Source organism: Danio aesculapii, chromosome 2 (genome assembly GCF_903798145.1).
Source record: "Danio aesculapii chromosome 2, fDanAes4.1, whole genome shotgun sequence".
Taxonomy (NCBI): Eukaryota; Metazoa; Chordata; class Actinopteri; order Cypriniformes; family Danionidae; genus Danio; species Danio aesculapii.
The window spans coordinates 41,729,602-41,754,215 of record NC_079436.1 but is presented as its reverse complement, the minus strand read 5'-3'; the positions used below and the strand labels follow the sequence as shown (position 1 = coordinate 41,754,215).

The following is a 24,614-nucleotide window of genomic DNA, read 5'->3' as shown; positions in this document are numbered from 1 at the left end:
TGGCATGTATTAAAGTGCTCCCTTCATTAGTCTGTATTACAGCTGTATATTAATGTAAAACTTCTGCAAAGTTTTAAAGATTAAAGTGCTGATAAATCTAGTTATTATCTCACAAAAGGACAACCGATTCTGACCAGCCCACAATTAAATTCCATCCTTATCTAATGCACAAACTTAAGTAGGTCTTAACAAAGTTTCCTAATGGTTTTTGTAGGCTTAAAAAAAATTGACAAAATAAAAATCACAGTTTTGTGTCTGCAAAAGCAAATATACTTTGCATGTACTTCAAAAAGATCAGGAATCCAATATCAAATTGAAATGGGAAAACTAAGGGGTAAATGCCAGGTCACACCAAGCACAACTATAATAATGACGATAAAGATAATGTTATAAAAATCTCTCAGAATATAAAACAACAGCAAAGTTCAAAACACAACTACAGGGTGGGCCATTTATATGGATACACCTTATTAAAATGGGAACTGTTGGTGATATTTAGGGATGGCTGACATGAAATTGACGTTTCGGCACAGTGTCGAGATCACGAAGCGCAAGTGTTTCGAAACGCTGTACCGAAGCATGATCCGAAACACCCAGGTCACGTGACTAAAGTGTTTCGAAACACCTGGTCACGTGACTAAAGCGATTCAAAGCATTGATCAGTTCAGAAGCGTTTCGAGACCTGGAGAATCTGCATTTGACTGACAGGGTCAGTTGAAAATTTCTGTCTCGTATGGCCTAGTGGACCGTCCATGTGCGTGTTGTTACAGGCTTCAAATGACTTTTGGGTTCGATTCCCGACTTGTACGAATACTCCAAAATCATGATTTTATGCATTTTAATCATGTTACTGTTATGGTGTAGTCTAGATAGGATACAGCTGCAGATATGCAATCAATTTAGAGCATCATTTTTGTAAATGTAAAACAATAATTATTATTTTTACAGTACTGTGATGGTTGGGTTAAGGGTTGGGGTAGACGTTCATAAAATACAATAAATGGGAAATTTAATGAATTATATAAATAATTCTTGTTAACTTCTGTACACAACTATATCTGATCTATCAACAGCTCTGTTTTATGACCAAAACAAGCCATATTTATTCACAAAGTGTTTATTCGGATGTCAGACCAATGTTGAAAGAGAACGATGCATGAACAAAGAATCTCAAACTGATATTAAAGCATTTCAAAACAGCTATATCAGCCTGGATTCGAACCAACAATCCCCGCATGGTAGTCAGGAACCCTAACCACTTCACTATATCACTTGATGGTTCATTATTACAAAGTGGGGTTTAATACCTCATTCTGCTCAATTGTTCTTTGCTGAAGCTGTTCCAGTGCAATACATAAAAAATGACCACTAGGTGTCACCGTAGAGTGTGGGGTTTCGAAACGTTTCGAAGCTTCGACACATTTGCTTCAACTGTTTCAGTGTGTCATGAAGCCTCGCTTTGCCCACCACTAGTGATATTAACATCCTGTTTGTGGTACATTAGCATATGTGAGGGGGCAAACTTTTCAAGATGGGTGGTGACCATGGTGGCCATTTTGAAGTCAGACATCTTTGATCCAACTATTGTTTTTTTCAATAGGAAGAGGGTCATGTGACGCATCAAACTTATTGGGAATTTCACAAGAAAAACAATGGTGTGCTTGGTTTGAACGTAACTATTCTTTCTTGAGCTCCGTCACATATACTAATGTGCCACAAACAGGACATTTATATCACCAACCATTCCCATTTTATTAAGGTGTATCCATATAAATGGCCCACCCTGTTTAACGGTAAAGAGAAACTATATTGTTGGGATCTCTTTCAGAACGATTTTTATACTCAGCTAATAAACAATAAAATGCTGACAGCCAACCAGAATCCATTGAAATATAAATGGCCAACCTCAGGTATCCAGTGCTAGTTTTAGTATCTTTGTGTTGCCTACGGAAAATAGTTTGTGTTGTTTTTATTCCACTTACAGTACTATGATTGCACTTGCTAAAATAGTTTGATTAGATTAACACATTTAGAGAATACGATACATATTACAAGAGCTGGATTCACTGGTCAGATGCACTAATAGCACACTTGAGGACATCTGCTGGTTACAAGGGGGTAAACATAATGAAAAGCATAAACATTTTATCGTTCGTCAGTGTGGATGCAAATATATCATTATATTTCTAAATATTTATAGTCTTTGAAGTTAAAATTTTTGTTTGTAGTAATGCATATTATGTATTTGGGTTTAACACATTTGTTCGTCTGACCAGAGAGCAAAGTAAGCTTTTAAATGACCGGATAATTAAACAAACTGTTTTAGGCATAGTGCAGTTACACCTGAAAAGATGTGATTTAGCAATGCATGTTGGTGTTTCAGGAGGTTCCTGGGTGAGAATGAAGGTGTGGGTTTAAGTCATCCAGTGTTTCCCACACATCATGAGCAGAAAAACAGACTCTGCTATAAAGAGGAGCTCAGAAAACAGGTGTGTGTCCTCATTGTGTATTAATCTGTTTAGTCTAACTTCCTGCTTACCTTCCAGTTTATTCATTGGTCTTTGTGTATGTCCTGTGAGCAGATAGAAGAGCGGGCCGCACAGAGGAGGGCAGACAGAGAAGAGAAGCAAAGACTGGAGGTGGAACTTGAAGCCGATATGAGAGCATATGAACCCTGGGGAAGAGGAGGAGCTGGTGCACCAATCAGAGACAGCACTGGAAATCTAATCAGTAAGACACATTTAGCTTGAACTTGACACTTGCTATTAACCTGCATTTTGATCATTCGGGAGATCAATAAGGATGTAAATGAGGTCTAAAATGTTTTCAGCTTGTCCCCTTTAGACCACTTTCAGAAACACATTTGTTATGTTAGCTGTCGTTAGTCATTAGTAGGCCCACATGGAAATCCACAGATTTCTGCAGATTTTTAGCCCATCGTTGAGTCTATTTACTTGTGTGAATGTGTGTAGATTTATATTCATTCAGTTTTTAAATTAATTTCAGTAATGTTATTGACTAATATGAAAATATTCATTTGATTTATTTACAATACACTTTGGAAAGCAATATTTTCTGTATTTTAGTAGACGTATTACATGAGAGACTTGCTTTGTTTACCAAATAAGTGGATCTAATTGCATTTGCTTTGTAAACATTAAATAAAATTTAAAAAGGTATTATTCCTTACTTCATATATTACGTTTTTAGTTATAAATCGCATAAATACACAGTTTTTAAAAAGAATTCTGCACAGAAATAGCAAAAATTGCCTAAAAAATTATTATTTAATAGTTATTAATGATAACCAAATAATCATTAGTTATTCGGTTAAATCAATTTTACTAGCCATAAAAGTCAATATTTTTCTTCACCTACGGACAAACAGTAGATCATTATGGGATGTATTGTGAGAAGACTTACCAAAACATAGTATGAAAATTGTGATTGTCATCCACATAATTTTTAGTTGTTTTATTTACCACTTGTTTGTGAGTCTCATAACATGGGTTTGTTCATTCAGTCAGGGTTGCCAGGATCGTGGTTTTCCCACACAATTGAGCTCTTTTTAAAATGCAGGGGAAAATTATGAAGCTGCGGGTTTTGTTTTTTGGGTTACATTCAGAAAATGTTGCTGGCTTTTTCTTTTTTGTGAATACCTACTGAAAACCTAATAATTTCTTTATTTTTTATGATTACATTTTTTAATTTTCTTTAATAATTTACCAGTACAATAAGATTACACATTTTTACATTGTTTTAACGCCCACTTTTTGTTTTGTTGAGGCCAAAATGTTGGGTTAACTGTTGTGGGGATATAAATTTATATAAGCTATATATAACTGAAAAGTTGTTTTTTAGGGTGTGACGGACCTTAAAATGTATTGGTTTCCTGAGCCCTGACTGTCTCCAAAGTAATACAACTTGTCAGTTTCACAGCACAGCTGTGTCTATTGTCTTCTCAAGCCGGTCAACTGGTCGGACGGGTTCTATCTCCAGAACCCCATTTGCACACTGTTTTCATGCTAAAATGTATCGTGAATGGGTACTTATATGCTGATGAGATCTGGCCTGGAATGGCAATTTACCCTGCCGACAACAACACTTCATTTGCATTCTTTGTTTTAGACTGTCTCCACCTACATGTATCAATGTCTGTAAAAATATATTTAAACTTAGTGTCTGCTGTACCAGTTGAGAGTTCTTTCCATGACGCCACAGTGACGCTGAGTTCTTCTTATTAAAGGATTCTGCTTTGAAGATACCCGAAACTTCTCCCTGGTTTTTTGCTCATCTTAGAATTTCACAACAGTTTGGTGTCGTGAGCCAGACTAGATAAATTCACAACACTGGTTAAATGATTTTAAATGGTAATTTTCAAAAAGATCACCTGACTTAAAAATACCATTCTCTATCCCTTCCTTCCAATGAAAATTAGATTTTCCAATACACAGTTTGGGATTCAGCCAAATACATGAGATTGTGCTCAGAAATGGGTTAAACTTTAATGTTTTCGCCATTCTTTTACATGCTGATTGAAGATGTGATATTATCGGATATTTCCCTTTTCGGCAATTTAATGAATAAGCATTATAGTGGTGGAAGGGGAATTAGACTAGTGTGTGTTCCACCATAAACCACGGCGGAGCTCTCTCAGGAGAGAGAGACCAGTGCGCAAAACCTAATTATTTCTTAATAGATATTGCTATGCATACCTGTCAACCAAAAAACCGTTGCAAGTCATTATTATTAAATGATCGGATCATCAGTTATGCCACGTTTGGGAAAGGTTATTAAAGTGTTGTTTGGTGTATGGAAAGTCAGTCAGTATTTAACATGTATATTGTAACTATATCATTAAATATCATAGATATCCAGCCATTGTCTCAGATGGGAATCCAGCCATTCATTCTAATTGGTCAAGAGAAAAAAGGGCTACACTTAATTTGTTTTGGGAAGGTTTTGAGTTGTCATTGGGGTTGAAATTTTTCTTAGACCTGGCAACCCTGCATTCATTAGTACTCCTGGGTCAGACTGAGTGCTTCTGCAGAAGTGATGCAAAACGTAACAAAATATATAGGGAATGGTCATAAGTTGCCAAAAAGGACACATTAGAACATGTTAATACTGAGTATACTAATCTGAAAATGTGACTAAAGAAATAATGTTTGTTTGTGTATTTATAGCTGACCTGAAGCAGATGCACCTTTTAAATGCAGCAGCCACAGTACAAAGACCAGAGAGGCCAAGTAAGATGCTGGTTCATACAAATATATGATGTGTCTTATGATTAAATGTTTGTGTTTTAAGCTAAGTTGAATGAGTGTGTATTGAAGGTCAGCTTGAGACGCACACGCCACAGTTTGCAAGAGGAAACGTGTTCAATCAGATGCTCTCACCTCAGCAAGTACTGGAGCAAGACCAATACAAAGCTTGCCTGAGACAGCAGGTACACACATGCACTACTGTTTAAACGTTTGGGTTAGGGTGGGGGGGAAGGAGCGAGGACTCAATTGCAGAAATAATATGGTTTTAATAATAAAAATGAAATAAAAGGCAAAATAAACTACCCCGAGGGGGAAAACATTGTTAAACAAATAAACAACAGACAAACTTGACTGGACAGGCTGGCAGGGAACAGGTCTGGAAACCACAACAGGACAGGGGAATAAACGACGATGAACTGGCACAGGACAGCAGACATGAGAATATAAGCGTAAATAATAACCACAAACAGGTGAACATGATCAACTAATAATGGGTTAACAAGGATGGTGGGACTAGACAATAGACGGGAGAGCATATGACTAAAAAGAGACAACACAAGCCATGTGCTCACATAAAACGAGACTAGAACATGCAGCCAATGAGAGAGCTCATTAAGCACAACACTGAAACACACAACAAAAGCATGCGGCAACACCAACATAGACGCAAGACACGAGCACACAATAGATGAACACCTTACCGTGCGCTTACACATATGCAACGCGCATGTTTCATCTCAGCGCCAACCGAAACCAAAACCAATCAGACTGACGCTGAGACGCTGAGAACGAAATAGCACGATGCATACAGAACAAAACACAAGCACGAGTACAAAAGCGCGGGTCCCAAGCACGCACAGACCCTGCGCGCGCTCAAGAACGCGCCCATACAAAGACACACACAGTGACAGAAAACGAGTGCTCGAGCCGAGAAAAGTCAAGCCGAGCACAACATACAGGACAAGACAGAGCTAGTGTCCGGACTCTGCCACCAAAACAAGAATTTACAAGACCAGAGTGGCAGAACCCTGACGATACTATTACTTTAAATCTTCTATTCATTAGGGAAATTTTAATCTAATCAAAAATATAATCAATCAAATAAATAAATACTACAAATGCATTCTAATCATGTCACTACAGACTAATAGAGTGAGAGTAATGATACTGAACACAATACACAGATGTTATTAGTTAATTATGGTGGCTTGAGAAAGCCACCATTCTGACATTCTACATAAACTTATTATTATTCTTCTTCTTCCGTCTTCTGAGACTAATTTTAAAGCGTATCTCCTCCTAAGCCTCTCAAGCTACATACTTCAAACTTTCGTCAAACCTTCAAACTGTTCTGACTTCTAACTGGGCTCATTTAACTCAGTCTAGCCAGCAGTCAATAAATGATGACTTTTTAACTTACTATTCACTCCCTAGAAACCACTTACAGCACCCTAGCAACTGTCCCATAGACTTCCATTGTAAAAGACTGCCTTTGACTTAACATTGGATCAACCTTTGTGAGCTCATAACTCTGAATCAGACTGTCCTACAGACTAGAGTCTGGCCTTATTCAACTCAGTCTAGCCAGCAGCCAATCACTGATTACCTTTAAACTTACTAGCCACTCCCTAGCTACCACTTACAACACCCTAGCAACTGTCCCATAGACTGTGACTAGCTTTTCTAACATGCTAATAGTTTTAACATCCTCATTTTGCTTGAAAGATGCTAGCAACACACTAGTGACATTCTAGTCATGCTAGCACATGCTAATTCATGCTAACAACATGCTAATTCGTGCTATAAACAAGCTGATTCATGCTAGAGTCATGATAGTAACACGCTAGAATCATGCTAGCAACATGCTAATTCATGCTAGAATCATGATAACAACATGCTAATTCATGCTAGAATCATGATAACAACATGCTAATTCATGCTAGTAACATGCTGATTCATGCTAGAATCATGCTAGTAACATGCCAACAACATGCTAATTCATGCTAGAAACATGCTAACAACATGATAGAAACATGCTAATAACATGCTAGAATCATGCTAACAACAAGGTAATTCATGCTAGAATCATGCTAGTTACATGCTAATTCATGCTAGAATCATGCTAAAACATGCCATTTCATGCTAGAATCATGCTAGTAACATGCTAATTCATGCTAGAATCATGCTAACATCATGCTAATTCATGCTGGAATCATGCTAATTTATGTTAGCAACTGCCTAGCAACCTCTCAGAATACTTTAGCAACAACCTAGCAACGCCTTAGCATCCACTCAGAACACCTTAGCAACCACCTAGCAACAACTTAGCAATGACCTAGAATACCATAGCAACCGCCTAGCAACACCTTAGCAACCACCTCACAACGCCTTAGCAAGCACTCAGAACACCCTAGCAACTGCCTATCAAGAAACATGCTAATCTATACTAGAAACATGCGAACATATATGTACTTATCTATGCCGACTGTTTCAAACTTCATAAAAACTGCTTCAGTTATTTACACTTTAAAACGACTTCAAACTTTCAGACTTTGCTTTTCAAGCCACCATAAAGTTTGTCCTCAAACTTTAATATCTAGTTACTTACTGAATCGCATCATTTCAGTGTGGTTAAATATTGTTTAGAATTTTACCTCACTGTTACCTTATCTTTTGTCTGTGTGTATGTGTGTGTGTTGGATCAGATGGAAGAGAAGCAGCGGAAGCAGGCGGAGGAGAGAGAGCGGATGAGAGCAGAGGAGGAAAGAGAAGACAGACGACTGGCAGAACAGAGAGAGAAAATCCGGAGAGAGTATGAAGAGGAGCAGGAAAGCAGGAAACGCAGAGAAACAGAGGTCAGACAGACACACACACATGCGCACTCCTGCAGTTTATGCCGAGTTCTGACTGCATGATTTTCAAAGTATCCGCATCACAGATGTTTTCACACTGTACAGCTATCTGGGTTAGCGTTTCGTCACTGCTGTGTTTACACTGCAAGGTGGATCGGAGGCAGGAGGTTTACACTGCATAACTTTACAGTAGGAAGAATCGTCGACAACTTTGTCTTGGTCCACAAACCACGTCTCACAACCAAACACACATGAGAAGTGACATGGAAATAACTCGAGGTGATGTGGTATATCTTTTGTTATAAACTACATAATGAGAAAGAAGCCTTTAGTGGGGTAGAAAATGTACTTATTTTGCTCACCTGTGTTTGAAGGAAATTAGTAATTTCTCAATTTTTTTTCTTTTTCGAGCCGGTTGTGATATTGCTCGGATGGCACGTCAAACAGACACAGTGCTCCTGCCAAATTTACACTAGTTTTTCCTCCATTTCTTGGGTCCAAATAGACTGAAAAGAAGCCCTTTTAACTTTTCCCCCAACCTCCCGCTAGGCTGCAGATACCCATACTTGTGGATGCTGCGCTCTCATTGGCTATAAGTAATCGCCGATGTTATTTTTAATCAGAACACATTTCACACAGCATGATTTGAATCGCTAACAGCTCCAGATACTTAGCATGCCAAATATCTCATTGGTGTCTGCAACCCATCGGTGATACTCTCAGATCACGTCTTTGATAATTCACACTGTGTGTTTGTTACTCGCGTGAACGAGCACCGATTTACCAGTGATTCTCGGCGAGTCAAAATCGGGGCTAAAATCATGCAGTCTGAACTCGGCATTAGGAATGCACAATCTAAAACTGTAGCAATTGACTTTATAATGTTTTTCAATGGTATGGAAGTCAATGGTTACAGGTTTCTGAATATTCAGGTTATTGGAGGTGTGAATCTACACTGGTCTCATGGTTCGGTTACGATTATCATGCCATCGATTGAGTTCAATTCGATATCTTAGTGCATTGACTATGCTTTCCATACACAGTTTTATATTGTCTTCACAGCAGCAATTTTTGTATTAAAATTTGGGCTGTCAACTGATAAAAAAAATTTACGTAATTAATCACACTGTTTTTGTAATTAATCATGATTAATCACGAGACGTCAAATTTATTACAGAAATAAAAACACAGGCATTTAAGTGCCACTCGAATTTCAAAACAATCAATGCCAATAACAAACAAAAATGATTCCCATGTTGGATTCTATGTGGACTACAAACACACACACACACACCACACAGACAACGCACACAGTACAGCGGACCCAGTGAGCGATGGATCCCTTCATCAAATTTGCTTAAACTAAGCGTTCTAAAGTATAGCTGTGTTTTACAAGCAAGGATTCTGACACAGCAACGTGAAGCAGACGCTTTACAAAAGTTGCGTGTAGAGGGGAAACACGTCAAACTAATGAAACATTTGAGAGCACATGGATGCAGCTTAAAGGCAGAGAATAGGCATGTGGCTGTCTTTGCCAGCTTGCGACTTCATTTGCCACCTTCACTACAGTACATTTACATGGACACCAATACTCCACTTTTATGATTAAGATAATATTGATTAAGAGTTTATCATGTAAGCAGCAATTTTTGACTACCTTAAAGGATCACGCGAGTCCCGAAATGCAGAAGTTTTTCTTTCCGTTCACCACGAGATAACAAATTCAATTAAAACATCCTGAATGAAAATATGCTGAATGAGAGTGAATTGCTGAACTGCAGTTCAAGTGTAAAGATTAAAAATGAAACACCCGAAATTGCATGAAAATCTGGAGGAAACGCAGGATAGTCTGGTGATGCGACATTAATTGTTTTATACTGAAACTTTCCTTCTAAAAGTGCGTTCTTGGTCCTATCCAAATTTCTTTGCACGTTAAGCACACGCAGGGCCAGAGCAAGCTGAACTGGCGCTCTAGGCAAACGGCAATCACGTTGCCCTCAACTGGAAAGTGACCGGTTCGCAGGTGAAAGTTAGGACCGGGGGGTTTGTTCACTACTCTGTTGCCCAAGGCGGCCGCCTAGGTCGCCTCTATGCATGTGCCGTCCCTGAACACACGTCGGCCACAACAGGAAATAAAAAAAAAACTGCAAGTTCGTTATTTGCGTTTTTTTTAAACGCATTAAATATTTCAAATTAATCTCGTGCGTTAATGCGCTAATTTTGATAGCCCTATTAAAAATGTATATATATGTTTATATACTATTTGTAATACAATTTTGTCCTTTAATACAAACAGTCAGATATATAAACTGTACCTTTAAACAACATTAACATTTATAGCAAATAAGCAAATATAAATATCCCGCTCGCTTTCTGAGCCTTGGCTACCAAGTTCTTACACCCCTTTGATTGGTAACGTGCTCAACAGAATGGGCTGTGATTGGCTCTTCCGCGCTGGCGCTCTTCACAGATGAGTGACACTGATAAACGGCAGCGGCGATCACAGCTGATCCATGATAGACACGGTGGAGAAAACTCTGCAGACACGTGCTCGTGTCTGAATCCAGAAGTATCGCTGTAACAGCCGAGAGGAGAGGAAGTCACACCAGCAGGTCAAATGGGCCACAGTGAGAGATAGAAAAGAAGTACTTTCATTTTTTCAATCGCAGTGAAATAGCGGCTTCTGCTGTAAGTGTCAGTGAAAGACTGTCCAGCAAACACATACGCAGTGAAATTGTGCAATTTCTGCGATTTTTAAGTAGTTGGAGCATTGTAAATACTCGCGCTCGCCTCCCTCGCCATAGTAAACTACAGAGACCTAGCGCATATGAGATAAATGACATCAGTACATAATAACTGGTTATGATTATTACTGACCCGATACCGAATCGTCCGCGTCTGCATTGCAGTGCACCGAAGAAACAATTAATTTTGACACCCCTACAGGTTATACAGAACATTCTTCAAAATATTTTATTTTGTATTCAATGGAAAAAAGAAACCCGTAAAAGTTTGAACCACTTTAAAATGAGTAGATAGTGAGAAAATGAACAGTTCTGGAAATTTCTGTTTCAGGCATTTCCTAGCCTAAACCGTGTTTAAGCTGTCTAACCTAAAAAAGTCTGAATAATGTGTTTTTCTGTCTTTATTTATTAAAGCTGCTTAAATATTATAATTTTTGTTCAGTGTTTTATTTTTTAAATATTTAGACAAAATTCTACAGCTGAATTTAATATAGATGTAGTTTTAATATCAGTGCAACTAGACTTAATTATAAAATCACTTAATTCAATTGAGTCATCATTTTTTATATTGAAGATGGGTTTATTACTTATTACTTTCAAGTTTATTGTATTATGCTGTCTCTTCTAATGATCTCAAATTGTCTGGGTGACCAGCGCAGTTGATTTCAAGAAAAAGTTTGATATTTTGTGCAGCAAAAACTGAAGAATGAAGAACTTGCTCGTCTGGTGGAGGAGAGACGGAGAGAGGCTGAGAAAAAGAAAAAAGAGGAAGAAGAGAAAGAAAGAGCAGCTCTCCGAAAACAGGAACAGCAAGAGAGACAAATCCGGCAACAGCAGGTGTTTACTTCTCTCACAGAATCAGTTTATGACTAGACCCTTTTCACATTCCGGGTTTCTCAGTAGCGGAAGTAGTCATGCCCAAACACAAAACTTAGAGCAAAGTAAATGGGAGAATACAACAAATATTTTTTTTACAATCCTATTTGCTAAAATAATAAAAGAAAAACTCCACAATGATGTTTTAAAGACTTTCAGAAAAGGCAAAACAATTGTGTGAGACCGATGACAGCAGCGAGAGGAGAGATAATGTCAATTTTGCTGTCCTGTCCCAGAGACGCTGCATTAGAAGCCCCTCGCACAAGCGGTAATTCACTTTTTGTAGTTTGAAGCAAAGATAATATAATACATACATAAATACATATAAATGTTCATACGTTTTTTTTTTTTTTTTATAAAAAAAATCCCTTAAATGATTTAATATGCTGCTTACCATTAAACGCGTCCTAACAGGCTCGTGAAAAGGGTCCATAGAGATAAGATATAAATAAATATACAGTTGAAGTCAAAAATAATTAACCTCATTTTCTTTTTCAAATATTTCCCAAATGATGTTTACAGAGTAAGGAATTTTTCACAGTATTTCCTATAATATTTTTTCTTCTGGAGAAAGTCTTATTTCTTTTATTTCCGCTAGAATAAAAGCCGTTTTTAATTTTTAAAAACTATTTTAAGGTCATCAGTGCTGACAGATCCCATATGTGATTGGTGTGGGCAGGCTCCTGCTACTCTGCTGCACATGTTCTGGACATGTCCAAAGCTTTACATGTACTGGATTAGTATTTTTGAGACCTTTTCTGAGGCATTCGGGGTGGTAGTAGAGTCATCACCATTTCTTGCGTTGTTAGGGGTGGCCCCTGAAAAAGCTCCTCTCAGCATAAGACAAATCAAAATGTTAGCCTTTGGTTCTCTCTGGCTAGAAGACTGATATTGTTTAAATGAAAAGACCCTATTCCACCAACACATAATCACTGGATAAGAGAAGTGATGTCTCACCTTAAATTGGAGAAAATAAGGCATACTACAGGGTATTTGCGGGGTCTTAAAATGTCTTAAATCTCAGACTTTTAGGCGTTACAAAAGGCCTATATTTACTGAAATATTGTTTTGTAGGTCTTAAATGCTTTTTTAATCAGGTCTTAATTTTCCTTTTTTCATCTATAGCTACCCAATCTGTCCAACACCCATACAATCACCAACAATTCATCTCAATAAAACTTTTAACTTTATTAAAAAATGTATTTTTTAACTGTATTTACTATAATGGTTTAATTATTTTCCTTATTATAATATTTGTTTAAAGGTTCCCCATGTATTTACTACTGAGGGCACTGACCTGGACAGACTGTTGTGCATACATTTAGTTTATTATAGTTTTTAAAATATTTGTCTTTTTTTATTATTTTGAAGAAAGTTCGTTGAAAAAAAAGTGCATATTTACAACTAGAGCTTGCTTGTTTTGACACAATATTTAAAATATTTTGCTAAGAAACATCTTAAATATTACATTTTTATCATTAAATATTATTGTATTATTAAATGTAAATTATTCTTGTAATATTAAATGTATTAAATTATAATGCATTTTTGATAGGACAAATGCAAATATTTTTGATCTGGGCCATTCGAAAAACTCGTTAGTGTTTAGCCCTCCATGAGTTTAAAATTTCATTCATAGTAGTCTTAGAGTCTTAAATTTAACTTGGCGAAACTTGCAGAAACCCTGTACTGTCAAAGGGTCTGTTGAGACATTTTATGAGGCCTGGCAACCTTTTTTAACTCTTGTGATGGAAATAGATGCAACATGACAATATGAGGAAAAACTAACTAGTGTCTTATTTTCATGTCATGTTTTCATCTTTTATTTTCTCTATGGACATTTGATTATATATTGTTCCTAGATCTGGTGTTCTGGGAAAGAGGTGTTTTTTTGGGTTTTTTTTTTTCAAACAAAAAAAAACATTTTAAGGTCAATATTGTTAGCCCCCTTAAGCTATATTTTTTCGATAGTCTACAGGACGAACCACTGTTATACACAGACTTGCCTAGTTACCCTAACCTGCCTAATTAATCTAGTTAAGCTTTTAAATGTCACTTTGAGCTGAATACGAGTATCTTGGAAAATATCTAGTGCAATATTATGTAGTCATCTTGGCAAAGATAAAACAAGTTATTAAAACTATTATGTTTAGAAATGTGTTGGAAAAATCTGCTTTCCTTTAAACAGAAATTGGGGGGAAAATATACAGGTGGGCTAATAATTCAGGCTTCAACTGTATAATAGATTACTTTTGTCAGTAACTCCTTTTCTGTGTATATTTAGGTTCAGCGTGCACCATCTCCTCCAATCCCTGCCTTACAGAATAAACACCACAACCACACGGTACCAGATGCTTAATTTAACATTTACACTAAAATTACAACAAATACAATCACTTCATGTTCACTTATTTTGGTATATTCTTCAGAATTTCTCTTCATTTCGGCCTCCTTCATCTCCAGAACACAGATGCCAGCAGAGAACAGAGAGTAAAACAATCATACATGTTTATTTTTTCTTGGTTTGAGTCTACCAGCTTGTTGATCACGTTTGTGTTCTCTTCAGAGGACAGAAGTGAGGTTGTGAATGAGCTGTGTGTGTTAAGAAGGCGTCTGCGCAGTGAACAGAGGCGTCTGGAGGAGCAGCTATTACAGACTGAGTGGGAGAATCTTTCTTCACCCTTCACCGATAGGTACAGTTTAATGGCTCATTTTTGCCACTAGAGGGCGCCCATTCATAACATACAAAGGCGTAGTTTGATGATGCTGTGACTGAGTGTTGAATTATGGGAGTTTGTCAGTCATGTTCATGGATAAGCTAAAGTATTCAACACTTATTATCATGGTAGTATGAAGTATAGTTAAGTAAAACTGAAAGCTGTCAAAATGAAACAAGAGTATTGAAGCAATTGCTGATGAGATACGAGCATGATATTCACAATTTTTTTGTTAATGAGGAAATCATTAACACTCAAACTAATTGTCTGTCTGGAATATGGCTGCACGATATTGGTAAAAAACTGACATTGAAATATTTAGTTTTTCTGCGATATATTGCGATGAAAAGAATATTATTTCACTAAATGACTTAAGTAACTGTTTTTTAAGAATTGGTATTTTTACATTTTAAACCACAGCGGTTCGAACTGTAGTCCTGCCGAATGACTAAAAAATGATCAGTATTGATGGTAAAAAAACCTATACATTCTAGTAAAACCATTCTTCTGCAAGCTCATACCAAAAAACGGAAAATAAGGGCAGTATTAATAGCTATAAATGTGGGAGAGCGTTGATATTATGTAATTGTATTGTATTGCATTATGGAGCAATTAAGTGTTGATGTTAAATCAAGAGTAATTCACAAATACTTGATAATGAGATGATTTAATGACAATAACTTGCAATGGTTACAATTGAATTAATTTCAAAATAACTGTATGAAATATGAAATGATAAAACATATGATATAAATTGTACCCAGCTTAAATGTAAAATTAAAGTTGCCAGAGGTAGAAGGAGATACAGAGGGGGAGGGAGAGACAAGAGAGCAGGTCCAGAAGTTAGCCTGATTGCAGTAGAGTCAGAGAAGAGAGGAGCAGAGCAGGAAAGTGCAGAGACAGAAAAGAGACCAGAGCAGAGTTTACCACCTATTTTGTGTCTTTCTTGACCATGTGACTAAAGCCCAAACACTGAGACATTCAAACTGACCAATCAACCTGTGACCACATCGTAAACCCCCCAAAGTCCACACATCATGCCCTGATCTAATCTGCCTTTGGAGTCAGTATGGACCTTCTTTAGTGAAAGACATGTTTTTCCATAGAAACAAATGCATATGATGATTTTCATTCCTAGAACATTGATTGGAATGATTTCATTGGGGAGTGCATCTGCATAAAATATCCAAAAATATTAAAAAAATTAAATAAACTAATTAAAAACACAGATGAAAACATCAGAACAAAGATTAAAAGAAAATAAACAGTGCTTTCTGGTGTTTGATAGAATCTAACAATATTGGGGTACAGAAATTCAATGATCAAATCTAAAATAACACTGTATAGAATCAGAATCAAAATCAGAATCAGAAAGAGCTCTATTGCCAGGTATGTTCACACATACGAGGAATTTGTTTTCGTGACAGAGCTTCTACAGTGCCACAGGATTACAGAGACAGGACAAAAAACAGATAATAAATATATTTAAATAAAAAAAAGTTGATAAATCAATGTAGAGAAATTTAAAGCTAAGGTATTAAAAAGTCTTAAATGCTTTTGCAAGGTGTTAAATTTTATATCATTGTTGATTATGCAATGTATGGTTGTATACTAAAGCTTGCCTGAATAAATTATATCTGTGAATATCAGGATACTGTGTAGTTTATGAAATCAATGAAATCCTACTAGATTTGACATCATGCTGCTTTGTTTACTGCAGTAACCAAGGCAACACCATTATTTCTGCAGTTCTGTTGCTAGATCAGATATGGATACGGCTGGTTAACGAGAATTATTTATATTATTTATTAAATTTCCCATTTATTGTATTTTATTTACGTCTACCCTAAACCCAACCATCACAGTAATGTAAAAACAGTAGTTGTACCGAGTATTATTTATGCTATCTATTAAATTACCCTATAAATTGTATTTTTAATGCCTACTCCCACCCCAATCCTAAACCCAACCGTCACAGTACTGTAAAAATATTTATTATTGTTATACAGTGTCATAAAAAAATGCTGCTATATTAATGTGCATATTGCACTTCCGGCCGGCCGCGTGTCTGATTTAGACTTTACCGTTCTATAGGAATCAACCTGCTGAATTTGCTAGATTTAATCGATTTTTTATTCAGCACAGGTATAATGTTTTAGTTTTAGATTAATTTCTTACATTAATATTTAGTAAATATACTGTAAGTTAAAATCTCTCCAGTGTTTCTGGTTGAAAAGTGTGTTTCCGGTCTTAAAATGTATGGAAAGAGTCTTAAAAAAGGTCTTAAACAGTATTAGATTTCACTCTCTGGTTCCTGTATTTACTCTGTTTGAATCTGCGTTAAATCTTAGTCGCAGGCCTTAAAACACACATATCATAGTGAGAATCTTTCACACTAATAAATTATGGTTAGAATTCACAGTGACTTCACACATTTTAGTTAATTATAATCCCAACTCAACAATGCAGATTCGGACTGCATGATATTGGAAAAATCTAACGTTGCGATATTTATTTTCTCTGCGATTATAAATTGTGATATGAATATAATTTCACCAGGTGGCCTAAATGGCATTTGTAAAGTCGTTAATTTAGATAAATCGGGATAGTTTTGTAGGAGAGTTAATCATGTATTGGCCTATATGTTATTTTATGTACATATATTTTTAGACAATTTAATATATACATATAGTTAACAAACTACAGACATAAAAAACACAATGAAGTCAAGATTAATGTGAAATAAACAGTGCTTTTTGTTTTTCTGGGGAGTCTAACAGTATTCATGTAGATATATTGAATAATTAAATGTAAAATAACACTGCATTATTCTTTATTAAAATTACAACGATTTACGTAACGATGGTACGATTTTTGTGCCTGAATGCTTTAAACGCTATTAAAATGCTCACACAGTCACAGTCCTTAAAAACACATACAAATGACAAACTTTCACTCTATTGTGGTTCAATTTTGCAGTGACTCCACAAAAAAAACTCCTGTGTTATGAACTGTGGTTCCTGGTATAATAAACTATAAATAAACTGTAACACTAACTTAACATTGCTAATCTTTGCGATGCGACTATTGTGGATAGACACATTGCGATATCGATGCTGAAATGATATTATGTGCAGCCCTGTTGCAGATACGCATATTGCGATATCGATGCGGAAACGATATATTGTGCAGTCTTGAAGGAAAAGATGCTTAAGGAGTATATTTATAACAGTGCTTTTGATGCAAAGAACCTAAAAAGAAAAACGCTATTTAAAGGGATTTGTCGTTTTGTTTATTTCTTAACACACCCCACACAAACTCTTCCATACCCCTCACTGCACACCATCAATATGTAGCATGCACTGCACTTTAAAACAATACTGCCTACGATTATGTGTACACCTATTCATTGTACATATCGCTGTCAACACTGCCAATTTTACATTGTCCTGTTTTTTTGGGAGTATGTTGTATTTTGCACTGTCTCTATTTTGCACTGTCTCTATTTTGCACTGTCGTTGTGTTTGCACTGTCTGTATTTTGCACTGTCTGGAGCCAGCACCTAAGCTTTTCATTCATCACAGCGCACGTGCTGCTGATCATGTGACAATAAAAGTGATTTGATTTGATCCCCTAGACCAACCCCCCCATTCCCCCAGGATTCCTTAAATTTATCAAGTGTTTCATTGTTTCAGATTCTTTTCTCCTGAGCGTTCTTTTCCTCAGATAATCCTGAATTAACATGACAAAAATGTTGGCACAGTGAATTCCAGGATTGTGCAAGCATAGACTTGAAAATTGTGCAAGTACAGACTGTCATCAATTACTCGCCTTCCTGTTTCAAAACATATGAGTTTCTTTTTTCTGCTGACATTTACGTTTAGTCATAGATGCTTTTTCCCAAAGTGACTTACAGTTGAGGAGGCATTCAGCGATTCAACAAGAAGAGGCAATACACACAAGAAGTGCTAATTATACAAAAGAACTGTTTGTGCTCAGAGAATTACATGCTGGAGTTAGGAGGGGGAGTGTTTGTTTACTTATTTCTTTATTTGTTTTTTTTTTTAGAGAGAAGAGTGTCTCTACAGGTGGTTTGTAAAGCCCACTCACCTGTGTGAAGCTCATTTCATATGCACAATTATTATCATTATTTTTTTTTTGAGATGTTGAGTGATCGTAAGAAAGTGTCTGGTGCAAATGTGCAAAACTGGTGCAAGAATCAGTTAAATAGGCAGAGATGAAAGAGTGTGTTTTCTACAGGTGGTTTGTCAAGCCCACTCACCTGTGTGAGGCACACTCAGAATTGCATAATGTTTTGAAGTTGATATGTGGTTGGGTTCAAGTGATTCCGGACGAGTTTGTTCTCAGGGTTTCAAGTGATTCCGGACGAGTTCGTTCTCAGGGTTTCAAGTGATTCCGGACGAGTTATTAGTGAGGTTTCTGTTAAACACAAATGAAGATATTTTGAAAAATGTTGAACTTTGACAGAATCCCATAGTATTTTATCCTATTACTTGATGTTAATGGCTACTGGTTTTCGGCATTCTCCAAAATATCTTATTTTGTGCTCTGTAGAAAAAAGCCACTCATAAGGTTTTGGGGGTGATGAGGGAGAGTAAGTGATGAGTGAATTATCATTTTCGGATTACCTACCTAACCCTATACTGAACACTTCAATCTAAAGGATCCCTTTCCACCTTTGTTTTGGTCCTGGATGCTGATTATTTATTATAGCTGCAAGAGTAAAGTATGGACAATACATACAGTAAGTCCAGAAAAATTAATTTGTCAATGTGCAACAATCATTAATAACATACTTTATGTCCTCTAAAAAGTTTAAAGTGCACTTTTTTTACTCTTTTATTTTCCTTCGGCTTAGTCCCTTATTTATCAGGGGTCGCCACAGTGGAATGAACCGCCAACTATTCCTTCATATGTTTAACGCAGCGGATACCCTTCAAACTGCAACCCATCACTGGGAAACACCCATATACACGCTCGCATTCACACACTCAGACACTACAGCCAGATTAAGTTAATCCAATTCACCTATAAAGCATGCAAACTCCACACAGAATCCCAACTGGCCCAGTCGGGACTCGAACCAGTGACCTTCTTGCTGTGAGGCAACAATGCTAACCTCTGAGCCACTGTGCCACCACTTTTTTATTTTATACAAGCAAAAATGTGAAAAAGTGAGACTGTTTTTACAATATAGCATTGTGTGTGTGTTTTTAGGCACAGGGCATCGCAGGATGTGTTTGATATGGCTCGTTTGCGGATGCCTGTACGAGGCCCCTCCTCCCGTAGCATTGAGCCAATCAGCTCGAAGGAAACTGATGCCATCATGTACAGAGGTAAGAACTGAAATTTAGGCTGGGAATTATTATTGTTGAAAAATACAAACATTTTGTTGACGAGAGTTTGTGTGTGACTATTTTTTTCCCTTTATTTCTCAGACGCCTTTATTCCTCTTCCTAGAACTCAGCAGTCTGTAAGTCTTTCTCTCCCACTGTCAATTTAAAAGCATGTTTGTTATTTCCAGTTTATTTATGTCATTGCGTCCTCCAGCTTTGTGAATTCCAGAGCCAAGTCTGAACAAGGTTTTTTTTTTTTTTTCTAACACACAGAGGAACAGAGATGTGGAAGGAGGACGAGGATCCGTGCTTCTGTCAGAGAGTGAATTTATTGGTATGATCACACACACACACACAGTGTAAATAACAATTATACAGCGTGGTCCCAAGCATTTAGAATTTCCAGATGTATAAGTGTCAAAGTGGAAAATAGGTTTTCAATTAATAACCAATAATAAAATAAGGTGAATATGCAGTTTTATTGTTTTGGTACATTAGAGCAGTGTTTCCCAACCCTGTTCCTGGAGGCACGCCAACAGTACATATTTTGGAAGTCTCTCTTATCTGACCCATTCATTTCAGGTTTTCAAGTCTCTTCTAATGTTCTGATGATTTGATTCAGGTGTGTTTGAATTGGAAGAAGTTGAAAATGTGAACTGTTGGTACGAACAGGGTTTGGAAACGCTGCATTAGAGTCCTGGTTTTTTTTTTTACCATTATTAAAAAGATGACTATCCATAAAATGTCATTCACCGTAACAATATTTACCAAAAAGATATTGTCATGCATGTTTAAAATAAAAGTATTTAAAGACTTTATTTATGGATCACCACGTAGCCCACAAAACTAAGTGATCTTAAATCTATTTACTTTACTGATTACTTCAAATCACTAGCTTTAATAATTTCTTAGCAGGATCTCATTTATTTATTAATTTTCTTTTCGGCTTAGTCCCTCTATATTCCGGGGTCACCACAGTGGAATTAACCGCCAACTTATCAAGTATATGTTCTACACAGCGGATGCCCTTCCAGCTGCAACCCATTTCTGGGAAACATCCATCCACACTCATTCACACACATACACTACGGACAATTTAGCCTACCCAATTCACCTATAGCGCATGTCTTTGGACTGTGAGGGAAAATGGAGCACCCGGAGGAAACCCACACGAACGCAGGGAGAACATGCAAATCCACACAAAAACGCCAACTGACCCAAGGCTCGAACCAGTGACCTTCTTGCTGTGAGGCGACAGCACTACCTATTGCGCCCCCGCGTTGGCTTCGCAGGATATTTCAAAATAAATTTAATACAAAAATATATTTAAAGTGAGTTTGATTACTTCTATCATATATGTTAGTCAGTACAGATGACAGAATTTGTTTTACATTAATGTGTTTTAACTCATATTTAAAAATTTTTTGTCTCAAGTTATTTCTTTTAAATAAGAATAAAATAAACATTTTTTGCTGCATTTAATATTTTAACATCTATTTTGATACAACCACGAGACAGGAGAATTAAATAACAAAATATCAAATCAAGTTAAAATAGATATTTTTTTCACAAACATTTCATAAAAGATTAAGTTCAACTTTTTCTCATGCAGAAGCTCTTTGTATAAATGCACACGGCTGATTGCGTTCTGTCTCTTTATTCATCATTAGATCAGAATGGAGTTGCTTTCCCTGTTCCTCCAGATGTAGAGAGGAAATCTGCAAAGCTTTCTGCACGCGAGAGACGCAGAATAGCACACCTACAGGTGATTCACAACATGTCTTTATGATTTCTTTTTCACTTCATCTGTCGAGAAGTTGAGTGGCAAATCATGACAGGTTGTCAGTTCGTTTAATAATAAGCCATTTCTCCATTAATGCAGTTAATTCAGCGTAGTGAAACTGCTCCTTCGTTGACATTATTAAAAAAAATATCCTCTGGTCTTGCCTCTTGCCTGCTTACTGCAAGGTGTTATTCTTTCTTTTGCTAACTTCAGAGTCTAGCATTAAAATTGCTTTGGCATAAACCATGATACAGTATGAAAATTGTAAACACTCTCACACATGGAAACAGTTGCTTTTTTTAATGCCATTTAGGCTTGTGCACAATGAGATGTCAGTAATTTTTACTGTTGATCATCAGTTGCAGTGCAAAAAAAAGCTTAGTTTCTGGCTTTAAGAGAGATAGTGAGAATGTGAGGGAGACCTTTTCACACTTATGTCACACTCAGAACCTTGCTAGCCTTTAAAGGTGCTGTATGTAAGTTTTTGATTCTTCAGCACCCCGGGTTGCCTTGTTGGAAAACTACGTATTTCATTCATTCATTCAGAAAGACTCTCAAAGCATGCGTCCGTGACTGAAATGTGACCTAAGGTGGATAGTAGCAGACTCCGAAATGAGACGCAGATTCAGAGTTCCACATGAGGTGGTAATTAATTAGCAAATAATATAAATATTACGAAGGTAAGCATTTGGTGAGCAGGTTACAACCCCGTGTCCTAACAACACACTACGTGACGAGATTTGCAGTGATGAGCAATTTTGCTGTTTGCACCAGATGAAACACGACAGAAATTTAAGTATAGCCATTCAGAAGCACAGAATAGTGCACTTACTGCACTCCAACAAAATGGTAAGGTTTGCAATCTAATTAATACATATTAATTCTCCTTAACATTATTAAATGTACATGTTGAAAGTGTTGGCTTGCAGTCACAGTTCTAATGTTCAATTTCAGAAGGTTTATTTTATTTTCAAGATCTGAGGTGAACTATCTGCTCCTGCTTTCAGGAGAATGGCAATAAATGTCATGGCATTTACGTTTGCATGGCATTCAAACTCACATTGTTAGCAGTCAACACTGGCTAAAACACAAGAGGTGATCATTGTCAGTTTTCTGTTGTTCAGCTGTGAGATATAGAAGCTGTTTCTAATATATCAATTGGAGGTGTTTGTTAGAACAAAAACTTCTTTTAGTGTGGAAAATATTTTATCTATCGCGTGCCGTTGCTTTTATATAGAACATGGTTTAAACCAGCCTTTAGGTATGATCGAAACTTAGTCCTGTTAGTCGTCAATCTGGCAACCTGCACTTGTGTTTGTTTTAAATCAAGGAATGCAATACCTAGTTCAACCACTGGGTGTCAAATTTACATACTGCACCTTTTGGATGCTTGTTCACAACATAATTCCTAATCGTGGATTTGCATTTGATTTATATCCGATTTACAAGTGATGACATTAATTTCTATTAGCCATCATGTTGTTCCAGTCCCCTGAAACCTTCATTCATCTTCAGCAACAGTTTATGATATTTTATATCTCTCTGTATACAGCAACAGTCTTGAGGCTTGTAGTAAATGCACACTATGATCTAACACAAAAGAATCATTCTTACAAATTGTTTGGTGCACAAAAGTGTTCTTTGAGCTTCGTATGATCTCCGTTGAACCACTAAAGTCAAAATTTTGACAACGTTTTTGGTTCAGAACATCTCATGACCATTCCTGCATATGGAGGGTCAGAGAGCTCTGGGATTTCATCTAGAAAAGAAATTTCCGTTCCAAAGATGGGTTAAAACAACATTAGATAGACTCTTCATTTCTGGGTGATGCATTTATCTCTAAAATGTAAAGAATAGTCAAGGAGCATGATATGTTTAACAATAAATGTGTATGTAATTAGGCTGCAGAAAGGCAGTCGTTGGAGAAACATCAGCCTATCAATATGAAGAAACTCAGAGACTCAAACGCTCTCAGGATGAAGAGACTTCAAGACTTCAGCCGTAACAACACTGCAGCAGGTGTGTGTCTATCTCCTTTTGTGCATTCAGTGATTGTGGAGATGTAGACCTTATTTGTGTATTTGTGTTCAGGAGGCTGCTCTGATGAAGACGACGAGACTGAAGCTGTTGGTCGTGGTGGGCGTTTTATTCTGCCATCTCCTGGCAGGCCCAGCTCCATTGACACAGCGACTACAGAGCCCTGGGTTCGAGCAGAGTCATCAGACACACTCAGGAGACTGATGTCTGGATCTGAACTCTGAGGTGGATGTAGGACAGGCCATAACCAACACAACCCCTCAAACATGCTTTGAGTGTGTGCTCACGTTTGTACAGCAGAGCAAATAAAAGACTGATCGGCAGAATCTCTGTGAGATCAACTGCATGATTACATCGCTAAATCTTTCCTGTGAACTAATTGGTGGAAACATGATATCAAGTTTGATTTTTAAATGAAAAACACTAGTAATTATTCTATAATGATATTCATCAGAGGAGGCAATGTTACTGAAAGGTGCATTCTCGAATCCGGTGTTTTCTAGGCCTGGTGTCAATAAAAGCTGAAATTTTTGTAACAAGGATGTTTTCAGCTCTAAAACATATGAGATGTTCTTTGAGTACCATAACGACTTGTCTATCAAAAGCTCAAGTTAAAGTTAAGATCTTAGTTTATGACCCCTTTAACGTAGCCTTGTGTGAACATTAACCAATTACTCATGCAACACACAGTCTAAAACTTCATACACACATCTATAAATGACACATATTCACAGGTCTTATTTGTAAAAGTGTTCTCTGCATGTTTTTAAATGACTGCTCCTCTAACCGGTTCTGCTTCTCCAACCCTTTCGGCCTTCTTCTCTGCCAGTGTGTGGATGCTGGACAGCTCTTCTGGGTCTTGTGGAAGTTGAGCGTCTCTGTGATGTAAAGCTGCTTGAGCATTCTGGATCTTAGCCAGAGGCACGACCGCATTATGCAGATAAGGAACTTTTCCTCTGCGGAAAAGTAAACCTCAGCAAG

General features: G+C 36.9%; 1 protein-coding gene across 4 annotated transcripts in view; it reads left to right on the top strand.

Moving 5' to 3' along the window:
• cspp1b (centrosome and spindle pole associated protein 1b) overlaps nucleotides 1–24,172 on the top strand; it is a 33,483-nt gene extending 9,311 nt beyond the window's left edge. For all 4 annotated transcript variants that reach the window (XM_056479509.1, XM_056479504.1, XM_056479499.1 and 1 more), the window contains exons 14-28: nucleotides 2,384–2,489; nucleotides 2,583–2,730; nucleotides 5,187–5,249; nucleotides 5,337–5,449; nucleotides 7,973–8,122; nucleotides 11,557–11,700; nucleotides 14,024–14,083; nucleotides 14,169–14,229; nucleotides 14,306–14,432; nucleotides 19,695–19,813; nucleotides 19,916–19,950; nucleotides 20,087–20,147; nucleotides 21,484–21,578; nucleotides 23,498–23,615; nucleotides 23,688–24,172. In XM_056479509.1, coding sequence (XP_056335484.1) covers nucleotides 2,384–2,489; nucleotides 2,583–2,730; nucleotides 5,187–5,249; nucleotides 5,337–5,449; nucleotides 7,973–8,122; nucleotides 11,557–11,700; nucleotides 14,024–14,083; nucleotides 14,169–14,229; nucleotides 14,306–14,432; nucleotides 19,695–19,813; nucleotides 19,916–19,950; nucleotides 20,087–20,147; nucleotides 21,484–21,578; nucleotides 23,498–23,615; nucleotides 23,688–23,857 — 1,570 coding nt within the window. In that variant the 3' untranslated portion in view covers nucleotides 23,858–24,172. The remainder of the gene's footprint in view (nucleotides 1–2,383; nucleotides 2,490–2,582; nucleotides 2,731–5,186; nucleotides 5,250–5,336; nucleotides 5,450–7,972; nucleotides 8,123–11,556; nucleotides 11,701–14,023; nucleotides 14,084–14,168; nucleotides 14,230–14,305; nucleotides 14,433–19,694; nucleotides 19,814–19,915; nucleotides 19,951–20,086; nucleotides 20,148–21,483; nucleotides 21,579–23,497; nucleotides 23,616–23,687) is intronic.
• Nucleotides 24,173–24,614: the final 442 nt, after the last annotated feature.